Source organism: Notechis scutatus, chromosome 2 (genome assembly GCF_049901735.1).
Source record: "Notechis scutatus isolate UNSWTSFEM ecotype Mainland chromosome 2, rNotScu1.2, whole genome shotgun sequence".
NCBI lineage: Eukaryota > Metazoa > Chordata > Lepidosauria > Squamata > Elapidae > Notechis > Notechis scutatus.
Window position 1 is genome coordinate 41,795,255 of NC_142010.1, and position 11,121 is coordinate 41,806,375.

Below are 11,121 nucleotides of genomic sequence, written 5' to 3' on the forward strand. Positions count from 1 at the left end.
ATGCAAACAAAATCTAACAACGACCGATCGCGTTTCTAGTCGACGTGTATTTCCCCATCAAGCTTTTTAAAATCAATATTCAAATAATTATTGAAATGGACAAGTGTAGCAATGCCTGAAAAATGCGTAGAAATTAAGCTGTGAGTGGGGTTGGACCCTTTAGGGTATTTTCCTCCTTTTCCCACGATAAGCGCGACAGTTTGCTCCGCAGAAGACAACCCGATATTGAGGGTGAGGAAAACCAAGTATTTCTAGCTAAAACCCCGTCTTCTTTCACATTAATCTTTTCCAGCAAAAGGAAGGGAGGTAAAGTGTCAGACGAAACCCTGAAGCAACGTACTCTGCACTACTCTATTCAATTGGTCCTGAAGAGACCGGGGGACGGTCCCAAAATTCTTCCCTTTTTGCCATTGGCTGAAGCTCGGTGTTGGTAAAACGAAACTCGGCAGGGCAGCCAATCCCGGCAGAAAGGGCGGGGCAAAGGAAGGCCGAAGGGACTGTTGTTTTCCCCGTAATTGGAGACGGATTATGGATGTGAGTTGCGGGCTGGAGCCTCTGCCGGTGTCCGTGTGGCCGCGGCTGGAGGAACTCCCGACTTTCCAGGTGAGAGAGGAGAAGGAGAAGAAGGGACTGAGCAGCAGCCTGCGGGCAGGGACCGATAGGAAGTTATGTTTTGTACGGACCCGCCGTTGGAAATGTAGCGCTTTTTTAAAACTGCGGCTGTTGCATCGAAAGGGACGCTGGGAATTAGAGTTTTCTGTGGAGCGGTTGTTTATCTGCAGCGGAAGCCTAAAACTTCCGAAAACTACAAGGCCTAGAATTCAGTGCTCGTGGGGCGGGGCCATAGAATGCAACGAATTGCGTGAACGGCGCTTTTGACGCACCTGCGAGAGTAAATCCCAAAGATTTTTTTTTCTTCTTCAAGAGGTTAGTGGACTTTCTGGTTTTTCCTTTGAAGACGTTTCGCTTCTCATCCTAGAAGCTTCTTCAGCTCTGGTTGGATGGTGGGGAATGGAAGGATTTATACTTTATAGCTTCTTGGATGAGAAGCGAGACGTCTTCAAAGAAAAACAAAGAAAGATCACTTGCTTCTTGAAAAAGCACTTTTGGGACAACCATAACTCTCGTGTGTGTGTGTGTGTAGAGAATATATATTCTTTCACATCTTTAGTGATCACTATCTTTCAAATAATGATCCGTATGACGAACAGAAAGAAAAAGGATGTCTGAAGACAAAGACATCGAAGAAATTAAGAGTTTGTCCTTATTATATATTGCAATGAGTTAACTGGTTTTCACATTAGAAATGCATACGGTTTGAAAAACCAGCACTTGGCAAAAAACTATCTTCAAAAAAAAGTAATAAAACTACCAATTGATAAGGTGGTTCTGAAACAACATAAGCTTGATCCTGATAGATGAATCAAACTCCATTAATATAAGTAGATTTCATATGTTTATTGGTCAAGAATAAATTAAGTTACATGTATCTATACAGCATAGGTTATTTTTTTCTTGGATTAAAATATTTTTAAAGTGTTTGAAAACACTTTTTTAAAAAGTATACATTAAAAATAATTACCTCAATTTTAATCCTTAAAGGTGCAGTTCAATTCCATTCTTCAGTTTTGACAATGAGGAATAGCTTTTCCTGCACTGCTTTGCAAATAGTTTATTGATTAGATCCATGAATTGCTTTTTTGTAGAGTGTTAAAGGCCAAGTGTATAGTGCAATCTCCTATTTTTCTCCCACAACAACCCTGTTGAGGTATTAGGGTTGAGAGTTAGTGACTGGTCCAACCAGTTTCATACCTATGTCACCCAATTTCATGCTAGAACTCATTGTTTCCTGGTTTCTAGCCTGATGCCTTAACTACCAGACCAAACTGGGTTTTTTTTAATGGTTATATGAGGGGCATAAATTGAAAATATGGCTTTCATTATATCTCTAGTTTAATATATACTTTTAATGCAGATGATAAACTTTATACTACCCTTTGTGAAAAAAGTCAATTTTGCTTTCCTTCGAGTTAGCATAAGCTGAGGAATCTGTAACATCCATTAGAAGTCACTCTTGTTCTGGCAAAAGTATTGTATGCTGTTACTTCAAGAAATGCTTTTTTTTTTTAAGGTCACTGCAAGTTTCTATTTACTGAAATAAATACTGTACAAAGTATTTTAACATACTTTAGGCATGAAGCTAATTGAGTGACTTTGGGGCAGTTACTCTTAGTCCTTGAAAGCAGGCAATGGCAAACCACTTCTTGCCAAGAAAACTGCCTGAACTAGGCCAGGCAGGAGTCAGCATTGACTTGAAGGCGCTTCCGCCCCCCCTCCCCCTTCCTGCCCATGGATCCATTTTCTATGTAAGCTGAAAAACATTTAGGCTTCCCTTATTGTCACAACATAGACCTTATGCAGATGTTTACATGTGTTGGGTTGGACTCTTATCTTTCTGTAGTGCTACTTCAGGTGTGTTTTCTGATGTTTCATCTACCAGAGCTCATTTGTGCATCAAGATAACCCCTAGGGTTGATGTATAAGAGAGAGGACTATCTACCGTAGTTTCTCACATAATAAGGCCGGGCCTTATTTTTGAGCCCGAAAAAACGGCTAGGCCGTCTTTCGAGGGGTAACTTAATTTCCCCCTTTCATCCTCATCTAGAGCGCCCGGGCAGCCTCGCCACCAGCTGCTCCTAAGGGCGATCATGGCGAAGCGCAGAGAGCTCCCTACTCCCACCAAACACCTTTGCTGCAGACCCAAGACCTTTGGCACCTGCCTCTGTTGCTTTCCCTTCTGCCCATTCCGCTGCCGTTTGAGTGCCGTGGAGCTGCTGCCGCCGTTTGGAGCTGCCTCTGCCGTTGGAGCTGCCTCTGCCGTTTGGAGCCGCCGCCGCCGCTTGAAGCTGCCGCTTCGCGTTTGGAGCACTACCGCTGTTTGAAGCACCACCGCCACTCCAAACACGGAAGCGGCAGCTCCAAACGTGACGGCGGCACTCCAAACGGTGGCGGCGGCTCCAAACGGCAGAGGCAGCTCCAAACACGAAGCGAGCCACCGCCGCCATTTGAGCTGCCGCCGCTGTTTGGAGTACCATTGGAGCTGCCTCTGCCGTTTGGAGCTGCCTCTGCCGTTGGAGCTGCTGCCGCCGTTTGGAGCCACCGCCGCTTTGAAGCTGCCGCTTCCGCGCTTGGAGCACTACCGCTGTTTGGAGCACCACCGCCACTCCAAACACGGCGGCAGCTCCAAACACGGAAGCAGCAGCTCCAAACGTGACGGCGGCACTCCAAACGGCGCCGGCAGCTCCAAACGGCAGAGGCAGCTCCAACACGGAAGCGGAGCCACCGCCGCCGTTTGAGTGCGCCGTCACGTTGAGCTGCTGCTTCCGTGTTTGGAGCTGCCGCCGTGTTTGGAGTGGCGGTGGTGCTCCAAACAGCGGTAGTGCTCAAACGCGAGCGGCAGCTTCAAACGGCAGAGGCAGCTCAAGCGGCAGAGGCAGCTCCAATGGTACTCCAAACAGCGGCGGCAGCTCCAAATGGCGGTGGTGGCTCCGCTTCCGTGTTTGGAGCTGCCTCTGCTGTTTGAGCTGCCGGCGCCGTTTGAGTGCCGCCGTCACGTTGGAGCTGCTGCTTCCGTGTTTGGAGCTGCCGCCGTGTTTGGAGTGGCGGTGGTGCTCCAAACAGCGGTAGTGCTCCAAACGCGGAAGCGGCAGCTTCAAACGGCGCCGGCGGCTCCAAACGGCGGCAGCAGCTCCAAACGGCAGAGGCAGCTCCAAACGGCGGCGGCGGCTCCAAATGGCAGAGGCAGCTCCAAATGGCGGCGGCGGCTCCAAACGGCAGAGGCAGCTCCAAACGGCGGCAGCAGCTCCAAGGGCACTCCAAATGGCGGTGGTAGCTCCAACGGCACTCCAAATGGCAAGTCCCCCACCCTTCCCCTATTTTGCATGTTTTAAACTAGGCCTAAATTTGGGGAGGGGCTTAATTTGATTTTATGCCTAGAAAACATGCTGGGTCTTCCTATTGGTGGAGGCCGTATTGTTGGAGAAACACGGTAATTAAACTTTCATTCCAAGTGGACACTACAGCTTGAGTGTCAGAGAATTTACCAAGCTGCTTTTGAAAGCTAGCTGGATTCATCAAATGAATAGATCCTTACATATGATAAAATCCTGGTCATTTTTTAAAAAAAACTTTATTTCTGTGATATCAGCATTTCTGGAAACTAAGATTCGCTACATAACAAACATAACTGCCTTTCTTTGATATCCTAGGTTATTATTTTCAATATATCACTCAGTCTAAATGCACAGGATTGGTTTAGCAATAGCACTTATATACTGCTTCACAGTGTTTTACAGCCCTCTCTAAGCATTTTACAGAGTCAGCCTATTTCCCCCAACAATCTGGATCCTCATTTTACCAACCTTGAAAGGATGGAAGGCTGAGTCAATCTTGAGCCTAGTGAGATTTGAACTGCCAAATTGCAAGCAGCCGGCAGTCAGCAGAAGTAGCCTGCAGTACTGCATTCTAACCACTGCACCACCGCAGCTCTTTTAATGTTCACTTCAGTTACGGTAGATCATTTAGAATCCTTCCACAAAGAAATGGTCAATTAGTAGAAGCCTGATAAAGCACTGCATTCTTGTAGCACTGTTTTCATGTACATTAAATCAGTTGTAATTTTGTCTTACACCTCCCATTTGTGGTTTCATTTCAATATATAGAATAACAACTTTTTCCAAGTTCTTCTTTCTGCAATTAAAGGATACGTTTGTTATCTAAAACGTCCGAAATCATGGCTTGTCCCATCAGATAAAATTAGATTTGGTAGGCTGGCAAGATAATTTTATTCTTGCTTCAGCTAATAAGGTACTTTAGAGGAATTAAATTATGAATGCAGCCTCAATTGAGCCCTGTGGGTAAGCATCTGCATAGTAAGAAATACAATCTGAAGAAATCATGCTGGAAACAAGGGAGAAAAATGATAAAATATCAATGATGTAGTTTGTTTTAGAATACTGCTAAGTAGCAAACTGATACTGGTTTTAAAAACTGAACATTTTCTTCTGTGGTTACTGGACATAATTTGTTCTTTTTAAAAAAATAAAATACTGTTCATACTGTTCATACTGTTAATGTTTCTTTCCAAACCTCTCTTGTTCCTCATGTTTTTCTGTCTTACTTGCATACGTCTTCATTTAGAAAATAAAACTATTGCAAGGAATAATTCATTTGTTAACTAGAAATTGAATGCATGAATTATAGACTTTTAAAAAGACAATATGCTGACCCCCTTTTTGGCCTCACATGAGTTATTTCCCAGAGTCTGAATGAAAGTACTGGCGCAATTGAACCATTAATATCACTAAAATCTGTTCTCATTTTACACAAGTACTCAATTTCTCCATATAAGTTGCCAAAGTAAAGTAGATAGCATTGTATGTAAGCACAACAGGGATGTTGATAAACTATCTAGAAATAGATGATCTCTTTAAGATCTTTCACCACTAATTAAATCTTTTTATCACTTTTTAAATCATATGATTGTGTGTGTGTGTGTGTGTTTGTGTGTGTATTCACCCAGTTTGAACAATGCATATAAATTGTTAAAATACAGTACATGGCATTTTATATAAGTAAGACAGTTGTTGATAGGTCTATAGGGATAGATGGTCTCTTAAGGCATTTCTATTTTATCCACTTTTTAAATCAAACGTATATAATCACTCATTCTAAACATTGCACGCGCTGATAGGTATTTCTGCAAAAATAGGGACAATCTTTGTAGACGTTAATGAAAAGAAGGACTAGAGGTGACATGGAAGCAATATTCCAATATTAGAGAAGCTGCCACAAAGAAGAAGCTTATTTTCTAAAGTACCAGAAAGCAAGACAAGAAGCAATGGAAACTGATCAAGGAGAAGCAACCTGAAACTAGGGAGAAATTTCCTAATGGTGAAAACAATTAACCAGTGGAATGGCTTGCCCTCGGAAGTTGTGGCTGCTTCATCACTGGAGACTTTTAAGAAGAGATTGGACACTTGTCTGAAATGGTTTAGGTTCTCCTGCTTGAGTAAGAGGTTCGACTAGAAGACCTCCAAGGTCTCTTCCAACTGTATTATTCTTGTATCCTTTTGCCTTTTTACACAATATATTATGCCAGCCTCTTCATATATGAATATACAGTCCTCAAGATGATTTCCTCTGTTTTCTTTTTCAGTATAGTCCCGATCATGTGCCTGGACCTGGAGGCAAACCAGACCCATCTGAGATCTCCTTCCCTGGATGCAGCTGTCATTCTGCTTCCTGTCTCGCCCCAACATGTACTTGTCTTCACTATGGAGAAAACTATAACAACTTATCCATTAAGACGGAAGGAAATGAACTGGGATTTTCAAAGCCTGTTTTTGAATGCAACACTATGTGCCACTGTGGAGAGAGGTGTCAAAATAGAGTAGTTCAACTGGGCTTACAATTCCAGCTTGAAGTATTCAAGACCACTGAGAAAGGATGGGGTCTTCGCACTATGGTATTCATACCCAAAGGACGATTTGTCTGTGAATATGCTGGGGAAATTCTAGACATTAATGAAGCACGTAAAAGGATTCAGTTGCAGACATCAAGTGATTCAAATTACATTATAGCAATTAGGGAACACTTGCATGATGGGACGACAATAGAGACTTTTGCAGATCCCACTTATATCGGCAATGTTGGTAGATTCCTGAACCACTCCTGTGAGCCCAACCTCTTTATGGTCCCTATCCGAATAGATTCAATGGTGCCTAAGTTAGCACTTTTTGCTGACCGTGACATCTGTGCAGGTGAAGAGCTTTCATACGATTATTCTGGAAAGTATCATAATTTTTTGCCCATAGAAGCGCAAGGCAGCAAGCAAGAAGGGAAAGAATCCAAGAAACCTTGCTTTTGTAGAACTAAATCATGTACAGGTTTCTTGCCTTTTGACAGTTCTTTATTCCACAAAGATGGTAAGAGGAAGCAATGCTGAAGGAAAAGTCTGAAGCCAAAAAGAGCAGCTTTTAAAGCTTGCTGCAGGAATGTCCGGAGATGATAAAATCAGCCTCACATATACACATCCCCACACACAAAATGCAGAGATGCTTGTTAAAAGTGGCTGAATGCGTTTAATTATGCACCGATGATGCGGCCCATGGGATGCTTAGATCTGATCCGCGGGGGTGCCCTGAAAACAGTGAAGGACTGGCCCATGGTGCCTCTGCCAGTGCAAACGGAGTGCCCCTCCTGAGCTATTTTCACTAGCAGAGCGCTTGGGCCATGACAGGCGCCCCCCAACATGAGTGATGTTGAACTGGCCAGGCCAGCCTGTCTCCCCACTGCCCTGAGGTCAAACGCAACCCTAATACGGCCCTCAATGAAATTGAGTTTGACACTCCTATACTAGGGGGAGAGGCTACATTTGTGCTCTTTTCCTCACTATAATTCCATGATACAGAGAGGGAAGGATTTTTAACGGGAGGGGGAGGCGAGCCAATATGCATTTTCTGGTTGCCATTTTTTGTTAATACTTATGGTTATGCCCAAGCATTGATAATAAACTAAAGGCTGCATATTATTCCTCTTTATATATTGGCATTAAAATTTAAAGGAGAAGCAGCATTGGGTCAGATTAGTACAGTAATAATTTGCTACATTGTTTACTGGAAAAAATACTATAAGAACTAGTTGATATATATCAGTGACCACCTGGTATGAGCTGGTCTTGTACTCTGTGTTTAAAAATATTTTCCCCCTAATGTTTCTCTGGATCAAAATTCATTTACCACCCTGTAAATCTTTAAAGGGAAAAGGAGGTAGAATTCTTCCATGCTCTGTCTTTGTCATTTTGTGCCTTCGTTAGTTGTGATGTTTGACAGCTCTTTATTGACCTACTCATCTTCAATGCCCTCTAAGCTATGGAAGAAAATATTTCTAAGAGAAAGCACTGCTGCTAAGCATAAACATTTAAACACATGGTATTTATTTTTCTGAGTTAAATGTTCCTAAATATGTGCAAACATTATTTCTTGACCATTCAGGCTTATCTTCAATATTGAGAGATTCTTTTCTTCTGAGTTTGTGTGTGTGTTTGTGTTTGTGTATATACTGTATATTTTGTATCAGGAATTAAAGGCAGCACAAATTAAAATTTGTTCCATCCCAAAAATATGTGTGTCCAACATTTATAACAGTACTTATTCTCTTATTCCTAATCAAGCAGGTCAATTTTGTATTTTCTCTTACACAGTAGTTTGGCAGTATTAATTTTTAAGTTGGAGTTAAGATAATTGTAGTAAGCCCTGGTCACTTGTCCTCTTGCAGACAAAGTACAGAAATATAATTCTTGGTACATTTAACTTTCCATTTCTTGTATTGACTCTTCCACTTCTGTATCTAGGTCTTCATCTTCCCATTTAAAGCTTCAGCAATTTTTAATACACTATAATCAAAATGCTTATATATAAATTTTTAAAAAACTTTATTTATATTTGTAAATCTTGCATTCCCCCTATAAATGTCATTAAATCTCTCAACAGATAAATTTTTTTTCCTCGTTTTTTTCTCTTTAGTTCCAGAAAAAGCAAAAAGTAAGATTCCTCCTTTCTCTGAGATAGGAGAAATGTAATTATATAATGACATCTATATTATAGCTATCATTGGGAGATGGATGGCATACATTTAATATGTTATTTGAAAACATGGTACAATTAATAACTTGAAAGCAAGTTTATATCCATAATTAGATTAGTGAATTCATAAATTAAAATTATGTCTTTAAACTCCCAAATACGAATTAATAGCCACTGCTTTCCATCCAACCTCAGAAGTCAATCCATTTTTTTCTGATATGGAATAGGAGACATTGGACAATATCAGATTCTGAAAAGATTGTTGTCATATTTATGCAACAAGTAAAAGGAAAAGAACCAAATATTTACCTTTCAGTTTATGGTTATGAAAATAGCCTTGACTGTTTCAACTGTATCATGGTAACTTTCCAGTCTAACATGAAATAAATGGTTAAAGGGCACTTGATACTGTAAAGCAAAAAGATATTAACCTAATGGGATATAGATTTAAAAAATCCAATGCAAATTCAGATATTGTCATCACCTGTAATAAGACACAAACATAAATTTTAGAAGAGAATATGACTTAATTATAAAGAAACATGAATAGAAGTTCATATTTTACTTCTGAACTTTCCATAATCTTCCATTATGGATTATATATTTTGCCATCCTCTAGTATATTCTTTACTAAAGAATATCAACTGAAATACAGCCAAAACTAAGTGCATGCTTGTAGAACCCTGAAACAGATGGTAAAATATGAAATATTTGAGAAAATTACCTAAAAGCTGGATGTGTTCAATTATCACTAAATTACCTACTTAAAAACTTGGCAAAAACAAATGTGAAGATATGAAGATCTGTTGCAAGTCCTACATACATAATTTGTGACGTATATGTAACAGACAAGCAGTTGGTAGGATAAATCTTTGAAGTGCTTTTTTCACTCTGAGAAACCTAATTGCCATCTGTATTTTGTTTTCTATTTTAGCCATGCTTTACATTTTTGCTGGGGGGTGGGGTGGGTGGAGTGTTTTCCCAGCAATAGAATTTTAAAATGTCATTTATACCTCTTGTAATATATGTATAAAGCCACATGTTCCCAATTGAAAAGGAAAGGCCCATAGAGAGAATCTCAAGAGTTTGTACAAATGAAAGCCATGGATAGATGATAAAACAAGGATATCATGTCAGGTTTGCTGGATGTAGCTCTTATTTTCAGGGCTTGTGACTTGATTATTTTACCCATCACTCTCTTTCTTGGCAAAACAGGTCTGGGAAAGCCACCAATTGCAGCTAACAGATGAAGACGTAAGGTAATTCTATCATAACAGTGCGGCCACCATTGCCTTTTCAGGCGTCATGTGAATGCCTTGAAGTTCCATACCCTATAAGGTGTTTTCCTTTCCCTCACAGTCTTGCAATTGGTAAAAGGATGAAATGCTGGCTCCAGTTTTCCCTTTTCCTAAACATGTATATTAATTAGCACTTCTTCCTTTCCTTTCCCTTCCCTTGAGACTAGTGAGAGCTGCAAGGTTCATCAAGCAACTTTTCTACAAATATGGAAGCACAGTGTTTTCCAAAGCATAATTACAAGTGCTTTACCCAAAATGCATTTCTTTACTGCACAGCAATGCCCCTTGCCTTCCCCCCTAAAGCCCTCCCTGCAATCAAATTTAAATTTAAATTCCTCTTATCAATCAACACATGTAAGTTTGACTAGCTTCACTTTACATGTTGATTGGTTAGGTTTGAGCTTGCCAAGGGAAACTCATTTAGAAGTCATATCGTTGCTTGATTTGGTGAATGCTTCAAAGACATTTTTCTATGTAACATGAAGATATATGTGTCTCTTTCAGGAGCCTTAAGCAGCTGGAATTCAATAATAAAATTTCAGCTCTTCTATCATATTGAGGATTTCTTCTTGGCAAACTATTACTCTATTTTAAACCACTGCTTTGCTTTGAGATTAAGTTAAGCTGAATTCCAAAACCAGGGTGAGGTGGGTTTTTTTGGGAGCGGGGAATGTCAGTAGCTAGTTCACAGAATAAAATCATGGGCATGGAAGCAGCCAATTGTAGAGAGTCGCCAGAGTTAACACATAAAATCAAGTATCTAATTACTATAAAAAAAAAATTTATTTTGGTCATGGATGTGACACACTTTTTGATATTCATTTGTTTTTAAATGACATATTGAATTATTTGGAGTGCTGATGACATTTGGATGTAAAATCCCTTATTTAATGTAAAAGCAATAAGATTTTTTGATCTTGTCCTTTTCTCTATCTAGTGAGACAGAAGTTTTGCTCCTGATTTCAGTTAAACTGAAAGTTAAACTTTGAAGCTGGTTGGTTGTCTGAAAACCATAGGGGATTGTTCTCCAACCACTTAACTGATTAATCAAAAACAAGCAAAGGCAGTTGAATTCCTCTTAGGTTTATTCCAGAAGAGGACAAGTTTGTACCAACTTCTTAATTTCATGCAATGCAATGTAATGTCCAAGTGGTGCCATCCTATTACAGAACAACAGA

General features: G+C 40.4%; 1 protein-coding gene across 1 annotated transcript; it reads left to right on the forward strand.

Annotated features, from left to right (window-relative positions):
* Nucleotides 1-459: 459 nt before the first annotated feature.
* LOC113419504 (histone-lysine N-methyltransferase SETMAR) lies at nucleotides 460-8,182 on the forward strand. The gene is made up of 2 exons (XM_026678913.2): nucleotides 460-603; nucleotides 6,218-8,182. The coding sequence occupies exons 1-2, from the start codon at nucleotides 529-531 to the stop codon at nucleotides 7,004-7,006; spliced, it is 864 nt and encodes a 287-aa protein (XP_026534698.2). The 5' UTR covers nucleotides 460-528; the 3' UTR covers nucleotides 7,007-8,182.
* Nucleotides 8,183-11,121: the final 2,939 nt, after the last annotated feature.